The 19,680-nt window shown below is 41.9% G+C and overlaps 2 protein-coding genes across 4 annotated transcripts; both read left to right on the forward strand.

Moving 5' to 3' along the window:
- Positions 1-335: 335 nt before the first annotated feature.
- On the forward strand, positions 336-5,018 carry LOC133479691 (sialic acid-binding Ig-like lectin 15). 3 transcript variants are annotated; one of them, XM_061776994.1, is made up of 6 exons: positions 336-469; positions 1,683-2,051; positions 3,126-3,497; positions 3,962-4,054; positions 4,174-4,215; positions 4,903-5,018. In XM_061776994.1, the coding sequence occupies exons 1-6, from the start codon at positions 421-423 to the stop codon at positions 4,932-4,934; spliced, it is 957 nt and encodes a 318-aa protein (XP_061632978.1). In that variant the 5' UTR covers positions 336-420; the 3' UTR covers positions 4,935-5,018. The 3 variants fall into 3 exon arrangements, with proteins under 3 accessions (XP_061632978.1, XP_061632976.1, XP_061632977.1); XM_061776992.1 differs by lacking the exon at positions 336-469 and having other exon boundaries at positions 476-2,051; XM_061776993.1 differs by lacking the exon at positions 336-469 and having other exon boundaries at positions 476-2,051; positions 3,965-4,054.
- Positions 5,019-6,913: 1,895 nt separating this feature from the next.
- On the forward strand, positions 6,914-14,623 carry cmtm7 (CKLF-like MARVEL transmembrane domain containing 7). The gene is made up of 5 exons (XM_061776995.1): positions 6,914-7,182; positions 10,077-10,253; positions 10,692-10,790; positions 11,043-11,124; positions 11,278-14,623. The coding sequence occupies exons 1-5, from the start codon at positions 7,072-7,074 to the stop codon at positions 11,289-11,291; spliced, it is 483 nt and encodes a 160-aa protein (XP_061632979.1). The 5' UTR covers positions 6,914-7,071; the 3' UTR covers positions 11,292-14,623.
- The last annotated feature ends 5,057 nt before the right edge of the window (positions 14,624-19,680 follow it).

Raw genomic sequence — 19,680 nt, forward strand, 5'->3', positions numbered from 1 at the left:
AAAAAAATTCCAAACATACCCCAAAAACTACACCCTATGTTACACTCACCAAAAAACGTCTCATACTCACCAAAAACCCTCTCACCCTCTCAGTGGCAAAACAACTCTCAAACTCACAAAAAGCTTCACATTCACCCAAAGAAACTCTCACAAGCAAAAACTCACCCACCAAAAAACTCTCAACTCACCCAAAAAACTCACACACACACACACACCATAAGGTAAGCTTGTTTTAATTTCTAGTTGTTTTTATTTGCTAATTTAGCATGTTGTGTCTATGTGTGTGTGTGTGTGTGTGTGTGTGTCATTATCTCATAACCATGGAGTCAGCGTCTTGTGACCCATTTCCTTCCTGAATTACTGTGTCGGGCTAGCTAATTTGCGTTTACGCGGTTCTACACGCATGTGTGTGTGTTCAACATGCGCATCTGTGTGGTGTTGCTGCTGCTGGTGAATGCTGTTATCACAGGTGAGTTGCGCTTCCGGAACATTTCATCATTTCAACACAATCTTTCAATTGGTTTGACCAGCGTCTTCATGACAAGGACTCAGTTGCCAACATTAGCATGTTGAAATTGAATCAGTTTAGCATGTTGAAGTGACAGAAAGATATTGACATGAAACCAGTGAGCGACATTAAAATTTTGACATGAAAGCAGTGAATGACATTAGCATGTTGATGTGAAAGCAGTTGGGCCCATTAGCATGCTGATGTAAATGTTAGCTACATTACCGTTTTGACATGGAAACTATTAGCTACATAAGCATATCAACATTTGCCTGTTGATGTGAAAGCAGTTGGCTTCATTAGCATGTTGACATGGAAGCTGTTAGCTACATTACCATCATAACATTTTCAGGTGAAAGCAACAACATTATCATGTTGCCATGGAAGCAGTTAGCTACATTAGCATGTCAACATTTGAATGGTAATGTGAAAGCAGTTAGCAGCATTAGCATGTTGATGTGAAAGCAGGTAGCCACATTAGCATGTTGATGTGTGAAAGTAGTTAGCAACATTAGCATGTTGACGTGGAAGCATGGGGACCACTGTACCTTTGCTTAAATTGCCTGTAAAGTGAATATAAAAGGTCTTATAAATTTGACACACCACAGAGAAGAGTGTTGACTTTCCCTGAAGTGTCTGTATGACAAAAACAAGTGTGGCGGTGACCTTTTCAAGATGCAGAGGACGGTCAGTGGGCTAGCGAGCTAGCAGACTAGCGAGCTAGCTAGCAAGCTGGTGAGCGGACTGCGGACCACCATTGGTGGCGTCCAATAAATCACCACCTCGCTCAGTTTTGTGCCATGTGTGGGTCTACATAACATACCAATCTATCGAACTAAGAAGGTAGTGGGTGAGGCGGATAGCAAGGAGACCAGCAGCTGGGTTGTCTGGGATGACAGCGTTCAGTACTTCTATGGTGGGGGATTTATGCGGTGGGGAGGGCCGACTCATGCCAGAAAGGCCTAGTGCATACTTGCGCTTGGTTTTAGCCACGCCTCAAAAATCCAAACAACTTAAATGGTGAAAAAGAGTTCAACGCTATCGCTCAACAATGCAGTACCAGTACTAAATTGTTCTCAGTGTTTGCACGGTTTCAGCACATATCGTCAAACATTTTTAATGTATTTAGAAACAAATCAGTCTTTAAATACAGAGTGTGAGTACTTTTGTACAGGAAGTGTATCGTCGTCCTCGTTGCATGTGAACGTCTCGGACGTGGTCAGCGTGCTGCGAGGACAAGACGCAGTCCTGGGCTGCTCCTTCACTCATCCCAAACAGGATGCCACCAGCATCATGGTGAGCTGGACCGCCAGACTCCCCACCGTGAGGCCATTTTTCCAGTGTGTACTAAAGAACGACATGCCAACTGCGCCCACCGACTGTTTGGGCTTGGATCGCTTCTCGTTGACCCGCGACCTCCGCAAAGGCGAGTTGTCGCTCCTTATCAGAGGCGTCGAGGTGAACGAGGATGGTGTTTACTTCTGCCATGTGGTGTCGGATGGAGGCCGGATGCAGAGGAAGGAGTTGACTCTGAAAGTACAAGGTAAAGACTGAACTCTATGAGTGGACTTCCTGTTTGGTCATAAGAGGGTTTGGTTATTTGCATTCGTGCGTGAATGCTGAAGAGCTATCAAGGAGTGCTTTCTTGCTCTATGGAAGTGTAGCGACTGTTAAGAGTGTTAGTATTTTAGCAATTCTCATTAGAAATACAGTGTTACACCGCTATAACCTCCACTGTAGTTTAGCAAAAATCCTTGAGTCATTGACACCCCCAGTCCAAAATTACATTAAGTGGTGCCTTGAGACACAAGTTTAATTCATTCCGTGACCACGCTTGTAACTCAAAGCGCTCATATCTCCAATCATCTTTTCCCATTGAAATAAATGGAAATGTTATTATGTTCCAGCCTCACCAAATAAACCAACAAAAATGTGTGTAATGTGTTTTTAAGGGAGGAATAGTACTTGATAACACTGTACTTTATAAAAACATATGGTACTAACATAATCAAATAGAATGTAAAGAATTAAACACTGACCACATTGTGCATCATGACTACTCGTATAATACACTGTATTATACAGTCAAGCAGACACACAAGTTTCACAATTACTGTGATTCAGTAAGATCCAGTAATATGAGTTTTTTTTCACAGAGGTTAAAGAATATACTGTATACCTGTGACTATTGACTTCTTTAGTATCAGTATTATACTGTCCCCAGGTGGCCAAGGTGCACACACCAAAAGAAACGTCACATTGTCCATTGAAATGAAGTAAGAAATGTGGCCAAACTGTTTAATTTCTTTACATTCTACATAATCATGTGATTAGCTATGTATAATATTATGGTGGTATTTTCATATTAAAAACACTGTAAGCATTTATGTCTGATTTTTGTTCGGGGAGTCTGCAACAGATTAATGACACGTCTGTTCATTTCAATGGGGAAAGATAATTTGAGATGTGAGTGTTTTGAGTTAGGAGCGTGGTCACAGAATGAACGAAACTCGTATCTCAAGGCACAAACTATATAGTCATCCAGGAGTAGAGAATGAGTGAATGATTCCTAACACAGCTGAGTCGTTTGCCTAGTTGTTTCTTCTTCTGCTGTCAGTGAAGCCTTCAATCCTGAGCCTGTCATTGGTCAATGGCAGCTCCAGCGCCCCCCACAGGCTGCAGTGTGTGGCGGAGGGCAAACCACTACCCAACATCACCTGGCTGTCGGCCTCCGGGGTCCGGTTAGCGTCGGCGTTACCTGTGCAGGTGCAGACCTCAATGGCAGGTCTGAACCTAAGCAGCTCTGTCCTGTACGACGAGCAACAGGGTGAGCTCACCTGTCGGGTGGAGAGCGTGCTGGGGCGGGCCGAACAGAAGTACCCGCCTGCGAACATGGCCAGGCGCGCGGCCCTGATATGCGGCGGCGTCGCTGGAGCGCTGCTGCTGTTGGCCGTGTGTGGTGTTGTCATCCATCGGCTGAGGCTCAGAGGTGAGGCAATGACCTCGACGTCATGTGACATCATTAGATAATGATGATGTAGATGATTTTTCTCATTAAGCTCGAAATCCATGAATACATGAACGTATAAAAAGACATGAACTTGGACACATGGACACAAACTGTAACCATGTTAACACACCAATACATTGACATTTACCTGAACACATGAGCCTATAAATATATAAATCAATAATTAATACATCAACAATGACACACGGACATGGCCCAACACGTATGAGGTGCCATATAGGCCAAAAATAACTCTTGTTGTGTGGAGGAGAGTTTTTTAGGACTGTACGGGAAATTTATTGTGTGTGAAATTTTTATTGTGTGTGAGTTTTTGGCTGTGAGTGTGGCAGGGTTTTTTTAGAGTGCGATTTCTTGGTGACCCAGAGTTTTTTTGTGTTTCTGAAAAAGGATTTTTGTTGTGTTTTGTGTGTGTTTGTGTGAAGCAGAGGCAGGACCCCTGCATTCCTCACATAATCCCGACAGCAGCGCCGATGAGGTTCAGACTGTTTATGCCATTGTTGGTTTTCCTGAGGCCTGTGAGTGTGATCTATGTATAGTCTATAATGAATCTGTGTATACAGTACATTTCTATACTGTATGTATACAGTGTGTATGACAGGTTTGATGTGTGTAATTTGTGTGTGTCTTGTTTCAGGTGAAGGTGTGTCGTCCACACATGTTCACACACAGGGACAAGGTGAGAGACGACCACTTTCTGTGATCAGTCAGTCAATCATTCATTTTATTGCAAAAGGCTTAAATTAAATAGTCTTTTTTTCAGTCTTTCTCTAATCTTGTAGTTTCCTCGTCTTTTATAATCTTTTTACAGTCTTTGCTAGTTTTTTTGCTATCGTTTTTTGTCTTTTATTGTCCTTTTGTAGTCTTTATAGTCTCTCCTAGTTCTTTTGTACTTGTTTTATGGTCTTTTATAGTCTTTATGTCGTCTTTGTACTCTTTTTGTAGTCTTTTGTAGACTTTGTAGTCTGTCATAGTCTGTCTGTAGATGTGTAGTCTTTTGTAGGCTTTTTTGCAGTCTCTTCTAATCTTTTTGTCATCATTTGTGTCTTTTATTGTCTTTTTGTAGTCTTTTTGTTGTCTCTTGTAGTCTCTTCAAGTCTTTTTGTAGCCGTTTTATAGTATTTCCATTGTCTTTAGTCTTTTATAGTCTTTCTGTAGTCTGTGTAGTCTCCAAGTCTTTTTGTAGTATTTGTATTTTTGTAGTCTTTTGTTGTCTTTTCTGTTTTTTATTGTCTTTTCTATTCTTTTTGTAGTTTTTGTCTTTTTTTTAACAAGCCTTTAGTTGTCTTTTGTAGTTCTTTTTTATAGTCTTTTGAAGTTGTTTTAGTCTTTTGCAGATGTCAAATGTTCAACTTTGTCTCTTCAGCTCTTTTGTACTCGACTGTGAAACTCAACTAATCATCTTCATCTCCTTCATCATCCGAGAAGTTGTCATCTCCAAGCTTCACTGGCGGCGGAGTCTAAATAAAAATTTTGCTTACAGGAGCTTGAATTTGTTTTGTCATACCAATATAGCGGCACTCGGATGACACGTCAGGGTGATCCAAAGTACTTTGTAATCTCTGCATGATTTCTTCACCTGCTCAAACTTTCATTTTCAACCACAACCACACAACTGTAAGTGAAAGAGCCTGCTGCCTATTTCACTTCCAGTTGTTGACCCTTTGTAGTGCACCTGGTGCATTGCTGCCTTTGGAGTGCATTTTTTATTGATTTAGTTTTTCGTAATCCTTTGTTGTCTTTCTGTAGTTGTTTGGAGCTTTTGTGTAGTCTTTTTGTTGTATTTTTTGTTGCAATTTTTAGTGTCCGTAAGTTGTCTTTTGGGAGTCTTCATAGTAATTTCTTGTCTTTGTTGTCTACTTTAATCATTTTGGAGTCTGCTTATCCTCACGAGGGCGTGGTGGAGCCTATGCCAGCTGACTCTGGGCGAGAGGCTGGGTACATCCTGAACTGGTCGCCAGCCAATCGCAGGGCACATATAAACAAACAACCATTCACACTCATATTCACCCCTACGGGCAATTTAGGGTCTTCAATTAACCTACCATGTTTTTGGGATGGGGGAGGAAACCGGAGAAAACCCACGCAGGCACAGGGAGAACATACAAACTCCATGCAGGCGAGGCCGGATGTGAACCCGTGTCCCTGATCAGAACTGTGAAGCAGATGTGCTAACCAGTCTCCCACCGTGCCACCTCAACAGATTTTTGTATTAGTATGTTTTAACATATACAAACAAATGTTGACAGACACTGTTATCTTTACTTATAAAGCAGAAAAAAGCCCTACTATATTAAATATCCATGTTAATGACAGTAAAATTCAAATACTCATTGGCACTTACAACAATCTAGCCAACGCATTCATCGCTATGTCTTTCCAGTATCAAATGTGAAAAAAAGTCCCATGCACTCCTGTAGTTCTCAACATCATTATCCTAGCAAATGTGTTCATATGATTTCTAACATCGATTCCAGCAATTTCTTTTTAATGTCTGGGGTGGATGTACTGTATTTTTCCATTATCTGAAGATCATGCAGCCGTGATCACTGTAAAATTATGTTTAGAGGTATTGGGCAGTTCTGTTTAATCTCCCAGTAGACATATATAATTTCCCTATATAATATAAGACTTTTCCCAAGAAAGGTTCGATAAGTTTGCACTCCCAAATTGCGTTTATAAATATTCCCGTTTCTGACTGACATTTCCAGCACCTCTTAATAGCCACTAAGCCCATCCTATGCAGTTTGGAGGGGGTAGTAAGAAACCTATGTATTAATTTGTACTGGATAATCTTTGCTCCACCCTCGCTTACATATTTCCCAGCATTTGATGAATTTTTTAGTCACTCCTCACTCAGACTACACCCTAGATAACTCAACAAAATTTTATTTATATAGAACTTTAAGAACAACCGCAGCTGCAACAAAGTGCTGTACATAAGACAAATTAAGATAACATAACTTATAAAACAATAAAGCATTAACAAAGTTCAAACAATAAAATGAAGATAGAAGTCCGCTGTAGTCTTTTTGTAATAATCTTTGTAGTACTATAGTATATGTATATTTTTGTTTCTTTATCGTTTATTGTGTTCAGGATTGAATCTCCTCCTGACTTGGGGTTCAAAGTTCGGACTACACCTGTCTATAATGTAATAGGAATGAGTAACATCAACTTAAAGAACCACCATTGTACATTAGTTTTGTCCTTAAGCACCTTCATGAATGCTTTATGTAGTTAAAAATAATAATTTTAGTCAGCAAGTGAACAACAATTGAAGTGTCATGTCATTCAGCTAAGTTTCGCCTTTCTTCTTCAACTCGACTTTTATTGTGAAATATAAGGCCGGAACTGCGCGTGTGACTACGCTTTTGTTGTGAAATGCGTCAGCGGAAGTGTGCACGCAGGCTGGGCGTATGTTTTGGCGCCTTTGAGCACCGGAACCGTTCTATCGAGATCAAGAGGACTTCTTCTTTTTCTTGTCAGTTACTAGTCAGTTTGTTCTTAGCTTGTTCTTAGCAGGCAGTCTAAGATGTCTCACACGGTCAGCCCGACCAGCACCGGCAGGACTTCCGCGTCCGACAGCGTCTTCAACCTGGGATACATCCGAACCATCCCGGGACTGCTCAAGATGGCCCAGATGGTCAGACAGCACACAACAACAACAACAATTACACTACAACAACTACGCTCAGCAGCAGAATGACGCATTTAGCTGACTCGCTAAAAACGCTTGCATCAAGTCAACAGGGGCGGATGAGGAGGGGTCAGTGCGAACACGGTAATCTGTGGGTGTGGTCCCCCCCCCCCCCCCCCCCCCACACACACACACACAGCAGCAGTAGCTGGGGGTCGCCAACCTTTTTGTAATTGAGAGTTACTTCTTGGGTACTGATTGATGTGAAGGGATACCAGTTTGGTACACATTTCTGAAATAGCCAATTTGCTCAAATTACCTTTAATTATATCCAGAGGCGCAACAATTAAACGATTACTCGACAACTGATCGATAATCAAATGAATCAACAACTAAATCGATTAGAGCCATTGTTTAACTTAAAATGGTCCAAATGCTCTGATTTCAACCTCTCAACAGTAAATATTCTCTGATCTTTGTGTTTAATCACAATACGACATTTCTAAACGTCTGCTTTTACTTTGAAAAACAATGATCAACATTTTTTATTATTTTGTGACATGTTACGGACCAGCGGCACGGTGTACGACTGGTTAGCACATCTGCCGCAGAGTTCCGTGGACCGGGGTTCAAATCCCGGGGCCGCCTGTGGAGTTTGAATGTTCCCACCGTGTATGCGTGGGTTTTCTCCGGGCACTCCGGTTTCCTCCCACATCACAAAAACATGCATGGTAGGTTGATTGAAGACTCTAAATTGCCCTTATGTGTGAATGTGTGCGCGAATGGTTGTTTGTTTGTATGTGCCCTGCGATTGGCTGGCGACCAGTTCAGGGTGTACCCCGCCTCTCGCCCGAAGATAGCTGGCATAGGCACGCCCGCGTCCAGCACGCCCGCGACCCTTGTGAGGATAAAGCGATACGGAAAATGGATTAATGGATGTTACGGACCAACTAACTGAGTCAAATAGGGCTGTCACGATCAAGTCTTTTCAGAATCTTTTTCTATAAATATTTCGTTGCGCACTCAAATAATCGCCATTGGTACTGAGTGTATGGTATAAACTGTACAGAATTTGAGAAAATCAGCCTTTGCAAAACGGTTAGCATTTGCGATTAGTATTCGCACGCTAGCATTTACCATTTTAGGTTAAAAAATTCAGCTCACTCATACATCATGTTATATGTACATAACAGATCTAACAGTGTCTTAGAAATCACTTAAAGATGCTCTTGTCATTTTTGGCAAAGTTTATCAGTGGCCCAACACTGCGTCCGTGTTCTTCCTTTTTTTTTGTTTTTTCTGGGTCTCGGCGGAGTGGAGCGTCGAGGCAGAAATTCTGCCTCCTATTTTTGAAGTTGACTTAGCCGAGTTATTAGATTGAGTTTTTTTTTTTTCTCCCAGCCCTAAAGTCAAATCAATCTATAGAAACAAATAATACGCCGTTTAATCGATCTAATATAATCTATTACGGAAATAATTATTTTCAGGAATTAATAACTTGTAATTGACATGTAGTTGAACATGCACCCTCAGAAGTGTATATCAAACGAGTAGTCCTACAAATTAATCAGTACACAAGAAGTAGCTCTTAGTTTCAAAAATGTTGGTGAGTACATCACTCCCTCTCGTGTGATATTGCTTAATACCACATAAACAATAATAATTGGTTATTAAACAGCAATTGGAAAAACATATTTTGCAATACACGAATGAAATTATTTTTTATTTTATCCGATTGTTCAATTAATCAATGGAATAATCAATTCTAAAAATATTTGATAGTGACAGGCCGACAGCCCTTATGATGTGACGTTATCATTAATGATTTATGTATATTCATCTATGTAAAACTGATCGTGTTAATGCTTTCTCACAATAATTATCAACAATAATTTAACAAATTATGAAACCTAAATATCAAAATGAAACTATAAGTCTCTGCAAGTGTTCATGTTTTCCAATGATCACTTCATTCGTAGGAAATCAGAATGTCCCATTGCAGGTGTGCTAAATTATAATAGGCCTCCGGGCTACTCATTAGTTACAGTCATCCCTAGCTATATCGTGGTTCACTTTTTGCGGGTTCAGTGCATCGCAAATTTTTTAAATTGTAGTTATATCACGGATCGTCGTGTAATTTTTCAGTGATTATTTTTCAACATGGACTATTGATTCAATAGAGTTATGCGCAAGCTCAGAGGAAAGAGTGCTTTAAAGACAGAGAATGTCCTAAGTTTGGGATCATATCACGCTTAATAAAAGAAGCTTAAGTACAATGTGCATATTGCAGAGTCCAACTGTCTTAGGTTACTTAACTGCACATCTCCAGTTAAGTAAACATCGTTAGCTAATTGAATATAGCATGTGGTTTGGATAGAGTGAGGATGGAAACAACCGCTGGTGCTCATTCTATCGAGTTATTGAACAAAGTACAGTAACAAAATACAGTAACGACAATCGTATCTTTGCCAACTTGCCGATGCCGTCGCTCTGCACACACAGTGGCTAAAGCCAAAGCCAGTAAATATACTATTGTACTATAATTTGCTGACTCCCCCGTCACTCAACAGTCCAAGTCCGCCTTTTTAAAGTGCACGTTGAACGTCATTGTTATTATAGTATAGAATGCGTGGATGACGACCCCAAATGGACAAAAATAATATCTGCACCACACATGCATATACTATACGTAGCCCTGTCCAATAGAAAAGTAGTGCTTTGCTGCCATCTCGCTGTTCGCAGCAGGGCTCCTTTCCCGCAAGTCGTAGGGAAACACTGTATAAGTAAATATATTAGTAACTATAAAAATCCATAATAATGAGCTCATTTCCTTGGATTGACAGCGGTGGGCTAAGATGCAAACAAAGTGACGTCTGCGGGTGTGTTGGTGTCCCCTCCAGGTGGCGCTGCTGGTCACCTTCCTGTGCGTGCACTGTGCGCGGGGCTGGCCTAACTGGGCGGCGTTCCAGTACTTTGAGGTGGTGGCCGTTTGGTTCCTGGTGGTGCTCCTGGTTTTCTTCCTCATGCACTTGTGCCGCCTGCAGGCCAAGATGGGCTGCATCAATTGGCTGCTCACTGTAAGCCACGCCCACAATCAGCCCACCCCATCACATCATCATCACACTGCACATCACCTTTGTTCTCCTCTTCCTTCTCCTCTAACTAATTTTCTTCTCTTCTTCCTTTTCTTCTCCCCCTCCTTTACCATCTCCTGCTCTTCCTTTCTTTCCCTGCTTTCTCCTCTTTCTCACTCCCCCATATCCCTCCACCACTCTTCTTGTCCTCTTTCTCCTCCCTTCTTCCACTCATCTTCATCCTCCTTTTCTCTTCCTCCTCCTCTTACTACTCTTCTTCCTTCTCCTCATTCTCCTTCTATTCTTCTGTCTCCTTGTCCTCATCCTTCTTCCTTCTCATCCTTCTCTTCCTCCTACGCTTCATCCTCCACTTCTTCCTTTTCATCTATCACTTTATCTTTCTTCCCTTCCTTCATCTCCTTCTTGTCCTCCTCCTTTTAGGAATTCTTCCACTACTGTGTGGGTACGGTGCTGATCTGCATTGCCTCCATTGTGGCAGCGGTGAAGAGTGGAGGAGTGTCTGCCTTGGTGGCGGCTTCTGTAAGTCTACAACACTCATCTTGACATGTTTTTGTGTTATTGGGATGTTTTTTGTTCTTTTTGTTGTCTGGGTGTGTTGGCATAGTTGTTGTGCTATTGTTCTGTGTGTGCCTGTTATGATTTTGTGTAACTACACAACATGTCTTATCATGATTGTTGTGTGTTGTATTGTTTGTTGTCATATTTGTCCCATTGTTGTTGTGTGTTATGTTTGTGTGTTGGTGTAATGTTTGTGTGTGGTGTTGGTGTCAGGTGTTTGGGTTCATCACTACCTTCCTGATGGCAGTCAGCTTGTGGACGTCTTACAGTGTCTCCTGTGGACCTCACCACACTGGTATCAAATTAAACATGTATTTTTATTAATATTTATTCTAATTATTATTATTAATGTGTCACATGATTGTGCTAGATGCGCTAATGATTCTAATGTCATGATGTGTTATAAAAATAACACGTGAGTCACATGACTTTCATTTCCCGCGTGTAGGTGCGGCCGTGTAATGGCCGGAAACAAGATTAGCTGCCTCTGGAGCCGGCTCACTTTTCTGCCTCGCGACAAGTCGACAAGTCAACATGATTTGGTGAGAGTTGGGCACTAAGGAGAGGATCCACGAGCAGTCTTGTTTTTTTTAAAAAAAAAAGAAGACAAAAGATGTCGGAATGTTGGCGGTGCTCCAAATAGTCACATTCTCGTCATTGTTTCACAACAACAGGTGCAAACAATACATAGTCAACTTCCTGACTATTTTTCCCATCATTCCTGCTGCTTGATGAAAGAGTCGCTTTAATTTTTGCTTTTTAATTAGAGACCATGAGAGAGAGCAGCGCCCTCTGTTGCCTGTTGTGTGCCATAACAACCTGCCTGTGCTGTTTATTTTTTAACTGTTAACAATATTTAACTAGCATTGAACATGCTCACCTCGTAAACAGACACGATGCTAAAACACCTTTATCATTTGCCATGCACCACGCGAGGCTAAAGAAGTGCTAGCATTTAGCATGCTAACCTCGCAGACACAAGACTGAGCCACCTTCAGCATCACGTGCCACACGAGGCTAAAGAAATGTTAGGAACCTCACAAATGAACATGATGCTGACCAACTACTATCCTCCACATAATTCACACACTCCGCTAGGGTAAAGTGATGTAATGCTAAAGCACTTTTGGCATCATCAGATGTACTCGGCTGAAGATGTGTTAGCATTTAGCATGCTAACATTGCAAACAGATGTTATGCTGAACCACTTTAAGCATCATCTGCGCTGTGCCTAGGCTGAAGAAGTGTTAGCATATACCATGCTAATCTCGCTAATGGGCGCGTACAGTATCGGGCCGATACAGGCTTTATTTCAATACTGGACACTGATACTAGCAACTGATACTTAAGGCAAAAAATCTTAATTAAGTCCTCCTCACCAGTGTTTGGCGCTGCACTGCAGAGGTTTGACACATCGGAGAAAGAAGAAATTAAGAAAGGTATTTGTTCATAATTATCTGCCTTTGTTTTAATTGAAATTGTATGTATAACAAAACTACTAGTGGTATCGGTACTTGGTGTCAGTATCGGTGACTACGCAATAGTGAAAACTCATACTGGTATTGGTCTGGGAAAAAAAAAAAAAAGTAGTGTCAAGCATTTCTACTAATGTCGCATGCCACCACAATTCTGAACCACCCACATCATCACCAGCCATGCTAGGCTAAATAAGCGTTAGTATGTAGCCTGCTAGCCTCGTAGACACAAGGGTCAGCCACCTTCAGCATCATGTTCCACGCTAGGCTAAAGAAGTGTTAGCACTTGGGACGCCACCAAATGCTAGGCTAGTGTGTAATGTGTCAGTGTGCCAATTATTACCTCCCTATGGGTTACATGCACATACAAGCTGTTGTCAGGCAACAGGCAGCTCGGCGTGCACGGTGCTAGTCTTTCAACGTACCACCAAAATCAAGTTTACACGACGATGATGATTATTATTACAATTATAACATTTTTATGCTTAGCAAATAAAATGTGAAAGCACACATCGAGGTCAACAGACTGTTAAACAGCACCTTTGACATTTATGTTAAATCGCAGTCGTGTTTGCATGCCTGCTAGCATCAAGTGACCTGCATGTGTAGCTCTGTGACCAATCACATGTCACTGACTTTTATGTCCAATGGTTTGTCAGGATCCGAGCATCAGGAGGTTTGAATGCCCTCTTGGAATCACTGTTTATTATTATGTATCCTGGTGAAATTTTTGTTTTTTAGGGGCCCCCAACATGACCCCAAAACTCCTTCTGTAGCGCCCCCTGGAGTGTTAGTAAAAAAAAAAAAAAAAAAAAAGTTTGAGCGACGTGGGCTTACGTGGATATATCTCATAACAGGAGGCTCAAACAAGTTTAAAGGACCCGTGCCTGAAAAAGAGGAAGGCAGCTATTTTGGGTGAATTCCCTAATTAGTGAACCCTGGATATTAAAAAAATAAATAAAATCACCTACAGAAAGTCAGGGCAGCCTCCCCAGAGGCACATCCAGGAAAGGTGAGCGTCAGAGCAGCCTCGCCGACGGCAGGTCCCCCGCTGCGACAGCTGGTTTTCAACATTTTGAATTTTTTTTCTCCTCCTCGCTCTTCTGTCATTTTCGCCATAGCGTAAACCCAATCACGGCCAAGAACGAGGTGCTTGAAGCGGCTTCGCCAGCAGTCAAGGCCCAGTCAAAGCGCAGGTTCCTATCTCTTCCTCGAGCTCCCTGCCTTCCCCTCTGCTGAATCGAACAAAACACACCCGACATTGAGACGTTTTAAGTGGCCTCACCAGCAGCTCAGCCACAGTCAAAGAGCTATTTTTTTTTTTTGTAAGAGAAATCAATAAGCGGAATTGTCAGGCAAGCTAACAAATGATTCCTAGGAATCTTAATTACTGGCTTTTTGATTCCCATCCCTAATCATAACAGGACGCAGAAAAAAAGTCAAGCATCTGTGCCCAAAATTAAATAGGAAGTCAGCCATTTGTTTTAAAGCAGTCACTTTGGGTTCATACTTACAGACAAATAGTAGGGAATTCACCCAAAGGAGCCCTAATCAGAAGCTGGTGTCCTAGACAGGTGGGTGGCGCTAAATTGGAAATCTTTTCTTTTTTTTTGCCTACCCCATCTTATGTGGGTGTAGCATCGTGTCAAAGTTTGATAATTTTTTAGGATAAGGGCCCATTCATTTTTTGTTTTTGTTTTTATTTCTTTAAAGAGGCAAATGGATGTCCAATGAAATATCAATTGAAATGTGACTGTCCTTACAAGTTCATGTTCAAGTAGCAACATTGGCGACAGCATGTTCAGTGTAATTACACATGCTAGCTGTTAGCAAGTACTATACAAATCATTTCTATTCTGCCGATTTTACACTTTTTGAAGAAAAATATTAAACTTGTTTTTGCGAGTAACATTTTTTATTTCGACCGAATGTTCGCACCCCTCCCCAAAGTGACGTTAATTGCATCCGTGATTGTATTAGATCGTAACACATATTTCTATTCTGTCATCCAGTGAATGTTTGAATCCTGCTGCAACTTCATTTTTATGCTAATTATTATGATTACTTTGTTTTTGTGCACACGTGGTCTTAAAAACCCCAACAGAATTGCTCTTTCCATGGCTTCATCTTTTCCCAAAGTGCCTTAAGTGCCACTCAATGGAGTAGTTTACCTGGTAGCGGCTAGCCAGCGAGCTAGCCTCATGCTAAGAGATGCGATTGTAATGATGGAGTACAGTATTTACAAGCGCTTTCGTGTTTTATTTCGAGTTTGAAATTGTGACGTGCTGCATGTTGTCGATTAAACCATTGTTGCACCAACGCGTGACTCCTATCTGGCCAATAATATCACGTTTTTATCGCACTTCTCCGCACTATCATGGGGCACACATAGACAAAGAAACATTCACACCAATGGACAATTTTGGGTTGAATAATACAGGACATGTACAAGGGCAGCAGAACAGTGGTGAGGTGTGCTGTAGGTGTGACAGATGAATTTAAGGTGGAGGTGGGATTCCATCAGGGATCAGCCCTGAGCCCCTTCCTCTTTGCAGTGGTGATGGATAGCCTGACAGATGAGGTTAGACTGGAATCCCCGTGGACCATGATGTTTGCAGATGACATTGAGATCTGCAGTGAAAGCAGGGAGCAGGTGGAGGAACAGTTAGAAAGCTGGAGGCATGCACTGGAAAGCAGAGGAATGAAGATTAGCCGAAGTAAGACAGAATATATGTGCATGAATGAGAGTGGTGGTGGGGGAAGAGTGAGGCTACAGGGAGAAGAGATAGCAGGGGTGGAGGACTTTAAATACTTGGGGTCAACCGTCCAGAGCAATGGTGAGTGTGGTCAGGAAGTGAAGAAACGGGTCCAAGCAGGTTGGAACGGGTGGAGGAAGGTGTCAGGTGTGTTATGTGACAGAAGAGTCTCTGCTAGGATGAAGGGCAAAGTTTATAAAACAGTGGTGAGGCCAGCCATGATGTGCGGATTAGAGACAGCGGCACTGAAGAGACAACAGGAAGCAGAGCTGGAGGTGGCGGAAATGAAGATGTTGAGGTTTGCTCTCGGAGTGACCAGATTGGATCAAATTAGAAATGAGCTCATCAGAGGGACAGCCAAGGTTTGATGTTTTGGAGACAAAGTTAGAGAGAGCAGACTTCGATGGTTTTTACACGTCCAGAGGAGAAATGGTGAGTATATTGGTAGAAGGATGATGAGGATGGAGCTGCCAGGCAAGAGAGCTAGAGGAAGACCAAAGAGAAGGTTGATGGATGTTGTGAGGGAAGACATGAGGGTAGTTGGTGTTCGAGAGGAGGATGCAGGAGATAGGCTTACATGGAAAAGGATGACGCGCTGTGGTGACCCCTAAAGGGACAAGCCGAAAGGAAAAGAAGAAGAAGGACAATTTTGGGTTGAATTAAGAGTGAGCTGGAGTCTTGACAAGGTGAGAGAAGTGGGATACACACTGGACTGGTTGCCAGCCAACGTTCAGGGCACATAAAGACAAACTATGGACCGAAATGTTATTATTATTATTATTAGTCACACAATAAATCTACTTAGTAAAGAAGAGCCTGTCAATGACTCGTGCATTTACACAGGCTGACCACTAGAGTTCACACTTGAACAAGTTTAATTTCCAGCAGGCTGATTGGCTGTCAGATAACTTTGCCTTTGCTAAGGTCGTGTCAGAAAAAAAACAAAAAACCCACCACAGTCAACTACTCGTTGACCCACAACTCTAACCTGTCGTGAACTTACGTAACTCAGGAGCAGCAATGTTTTGACATGACAATTTTTTCGCCACTGCACACACGAACATACGTACACTCGAACACACAAACAGCCACACACATTAAGACAGACACAAACGTTCACAAACAGAAATAGACACACATAAAAAACGCACACACAAACAAACACACACATTCGAAGACACGCAAACACACGGGAACACGCACAAACAGAAAAATACAGACATACTTAAACACGCACACACAGACAACCATACACACAAATTTACAAAAACACACATACACTTAAATACACCATCGCACAAACGCGACAACATGTAAACACACACAAAAACAGACATACACACACTCAAACACACACACAAAGAACCATGAAACCAAACACACAGCGACACACACTCCAACACAAAAACAGACATACACAAACGCACAGACACAGGCATACACAGACTTGAACATGCACACAAACAGCCATACATGCTGACAGACTCACACAAACTCAGACGCGCACGCGAACATCCACACAAACACACGTGATTGACATAGTTTTAACCTTTGTCTCAAAGTCATGACATAGTGTAGCAGTGGATCCGACGAGCGGCCTCTAACCAGGAATCAAACCTGTGCAGGAAACTTTCCAGGCTGTTGCTACGACAACATGCTGTGATGGCCAAATAGGACGTATCTGAGCGCCCAGACCAGGAACCTGGACGCTGATCTGATGTCGCACCTCCTCATCGAAAGTTTGCAAGCGAACTCGTTTAGTGACATCAACTGCCCATCAGGAAGCGTATCTATGACAACGAAGGCACTTTAGTCCCACTCCTACACCTGACCACAGCATCCCTGCAAAGCTGCTCTCTGATTGTCCGCTTCGGCGGCTGCTCAGCCTCCCCTGCGCAGATGACAGGTGAGGAAATGGTTGCCATGGCAACCTACGCTCCCGTATGGATCTAGGCAACACACTAAAGTAGAATTACACATTTATTGTTGTACGTTAAACATCACAACAGGAACATCCTTACCATCTTCATCTGTGTCAGAAGATCATGTGAGCTGATGCTCTTGAGCTGCTCTGAGATTTGGACTTACACCAGCACACACCTTGTCAAGGGTTCTAAGGTTAGTTTTGGGCCGATGCTTAATGAGGACGAAAACGCCCGCGCACACATGCACACACAGAGGTGAGATGTTGTAATTAGTGAAGAATGATGATGATGATGATGATGAAGAAGAGTTGAGCGTTGCTCCTTGTTAGCTCCAGTGTGAAAAAGTGGTGACGGCTGTAAGCGAATCATTCATTAGCCCTAGCAGCTAGCCACTCACTAATTAACGCACAAAGCTTGACAGTTTATGACATCCGGCAAGCACAAAGTCACGGCATAGCCTGCTAGAATGCTATAAAGACATGATGATAGCGTGTTAAACAAACTTCCAACAGACACGCTATCAAAACTTTTACAGGGGTGTCAAATGTACAGCCCGCGGGCCAGTCCCAGCCTGTCAGGGATCCAATCCGGCCCCTGAGGACATTAACTCCAATTTTTCAATAAAAGCTACTGTTTTTGCTAATTTTGTCCACTCCAGGGAGCACTGACAACCACTTTAATGACCGCTTACCACGTAAATATTTAGAAATTTGCTGTTACTCAGGATTGTATGCCTGATATTGATACACTCGTGAAGGCTAAAAGAGGCCAAGTTTCAGGCGCAAAGTAAGCCTACTTCATATAAAATGCTGCGCCACCCCTGTGCTGTGAAGAATACAGTTCTGTCAAAATAGAAATCGTTTAACAGGCTGAATATTGCACTAAATAGTCAACTGCTTCAGTTCAAAAGAGGTTGTTTTGGTGGAACCCTTTTATGTATTTATTTTCATGCACTGCCACAACTGGTATGTATTTTCATGTACACATTTACAAGGCAGGGGGACAACTACACCCTCATTCTGAAAAGCTCCCACTTTAATTAGTGTGATGTAATGAGTCTGTTGAGGTTGTCAAGATTTCCTGATTTATGAACACTAATTCATAATATTGCTGAACTTGGACTCATTTTTTTCAGATTTTTTCAAATTTCAGATTGCTCATATGAGTTGAAACAATAATAACCAATAAATGTGATTCCCCCCCCCCAAATGTATTTGAAGAATTTTGAATTGTCATTTATATATATATAACTTAATAGGGTACGTATCTACTGGTCCGGCCCACTTGAGATCAAATTTGAGTGAATGTGGCTACGGAACTAACATGAGTTTGACACCCCTGCTTTAGAACTAATTAATATCAGAGTCATTAGAACCTTGTCAGCCACATGGACCAAATTTGACATTTGACAGGTGGAAACCCTAGAAGCGGCGCTAATCAAATATGTGATGACCAATCAGCGTGGAGTCCATTTGTTTCACATTTGACAAATTTCACAAATGGGAGAGGTTACATACAGTATGTTGCACATTTTACACATCCCACTTGTTACACGTTTCATATGTTGGATTTTATATGCTAAAATGTTTGTTGAGCATGTGTGATGACCAATCAACGTGGAGTCCATTTGTTACACATATGACAAATTTCACAAATGGCAGAGGATACATATGTTGCACATTTTACACATCCCACTTGTTACACGTTTCAAATGTTGCATTTTATATGCTAAAATGTTTGTCTTTTGAGCATGTTAGGCATTTTACATACAGTGGGGCAAAAAAGTATTTAGTCAGCCACCAATTGTGCAAGTTCTCCCACTTAAAAACATGAGAGAGGCCTGTAATTTTCATCACAGGTATCCCTCACCTATGAGAGACAAAATGAGAAAAAAAATAATCCATAAAATCACAATGTCTGATTTTTAAAGAATGTATTAGCAAATTACGGTGGAAAATAAGTATTTGATCAAAAACAAAAGTTAATCTCAATACTTTATTATGTACCCTTTGTTGGAAATGACAGAGGTCAAACATTTTATGTAAGTCTTCACAAGGTTTTCACACACTGTTGCTGGTATGTTGGCCCCTTCCTCCATGCAGATCCCCTCTAGAGCAGTGATGTTTTGGGGCTGTCGCTGGGCAACACAGACTTTCAACTCCCTCCAAAGATTGTCTATGGTGTTGAGATCTGGAGATTGGCTAGGCCACTCCAGGACCTTGAAATGCTTCTTACCAAGCCACTCCATCGTTGCCCGGGGGCGGTGTGTTTGGGATCATTGTCATGCTGAAAGACCCGACCACATTTCATCTTCAATGCCCTTGCTAATGGAAGGAGATTTTCACTCAAAATCTCACAATACATGGCCCTATTCATTCTTTCCTTTACACGGATCAGTCATCCTGGTCCCTTTGCAGCAAATCCCCCCCAAAGGCTAATATTTCCACCCCCATGCTTCACAGTAGGTATGGTGTTCTTTGGATGCAACTCATCATTCTTTCTCCTCCAAACACAACAAATTGAGTTTTTACCAAAAAGTTCCATTTTGGTTTCATCTGACCATATGACATTCTCCCACTCCTCTTCTGGATCATCCAAATGCTCTCTAGCAAACTTCAGACGGACTGGACATGTAATGGTTTAAGCAGGGGAACATGTCTGGCACTACAGGATTTGAGTCCCTGGTGGCGTAGTG

This window comes from Phyllopteryx taeniolatus, chromosome 6, assembly GCF_024500385.1.
Source record: "Phyllopteryx taeniolatus isolate TA_2022b chromosome 6, UOR_Ptae_1.2, whole genome shotgun sequence".
In the NCBI taxonomy this organism is placed as follows: domain Eukaryota; kingdom Metazoa; phylum Chordata; class Actinopteri; order Syngnathiformes; family Syngnathidae; genus Phyllopteryx; species Phyllopteryx taeniolatus.

Excerpts from the sequence above, each read along its gene's own strand:
- LOC133479691 (XM_061776992.1), top strand. The coding sequence starts at position 1,526 with ATGGTGAAAAAGAGTTCAACGCTATCGCTCAACAATGCAGTACCAGTA. Across the intron at positions 4,055-4,173 it reads TGTTGGTTTTCCTGAGGCCT|GTGAAGGTGTGTCGTCCACA; the intron begins GTGAGTGTGATC and ends GTCTTGTTTCAG. Across the intron at positions 4,216-4,902 it reads TGTTCACACACAGGGACAAG|CTCTTTTGTACTCGACTGTG; the intron begins GTGAGAGACGAC and ends TTGTCTCTTCAG.
- cmtm7 (XM_061776995.1), top strand. The coding sequence starts at position 7,072 with ATGTCTCACACGGTCAGCCCGACCAGCACCGGCAGGACTTCCGCGTCC. Across the intron at positions 10,254-10,691 it reads GCATCAATTGGCTGCTCACT|GAATTCTTCCACTACTGTGT; the intron begins GTAAGCCACGCC and ends TCCTCCTTTTAG. Across the intron at positions 10,791-11,042 it reads CTGCCTTGGTGGCGGCTTCT|GTGTTTGGGTTCATCACTAC; the intron begins GTAAGTCTACAA and ends TGTTGGTGTCAG.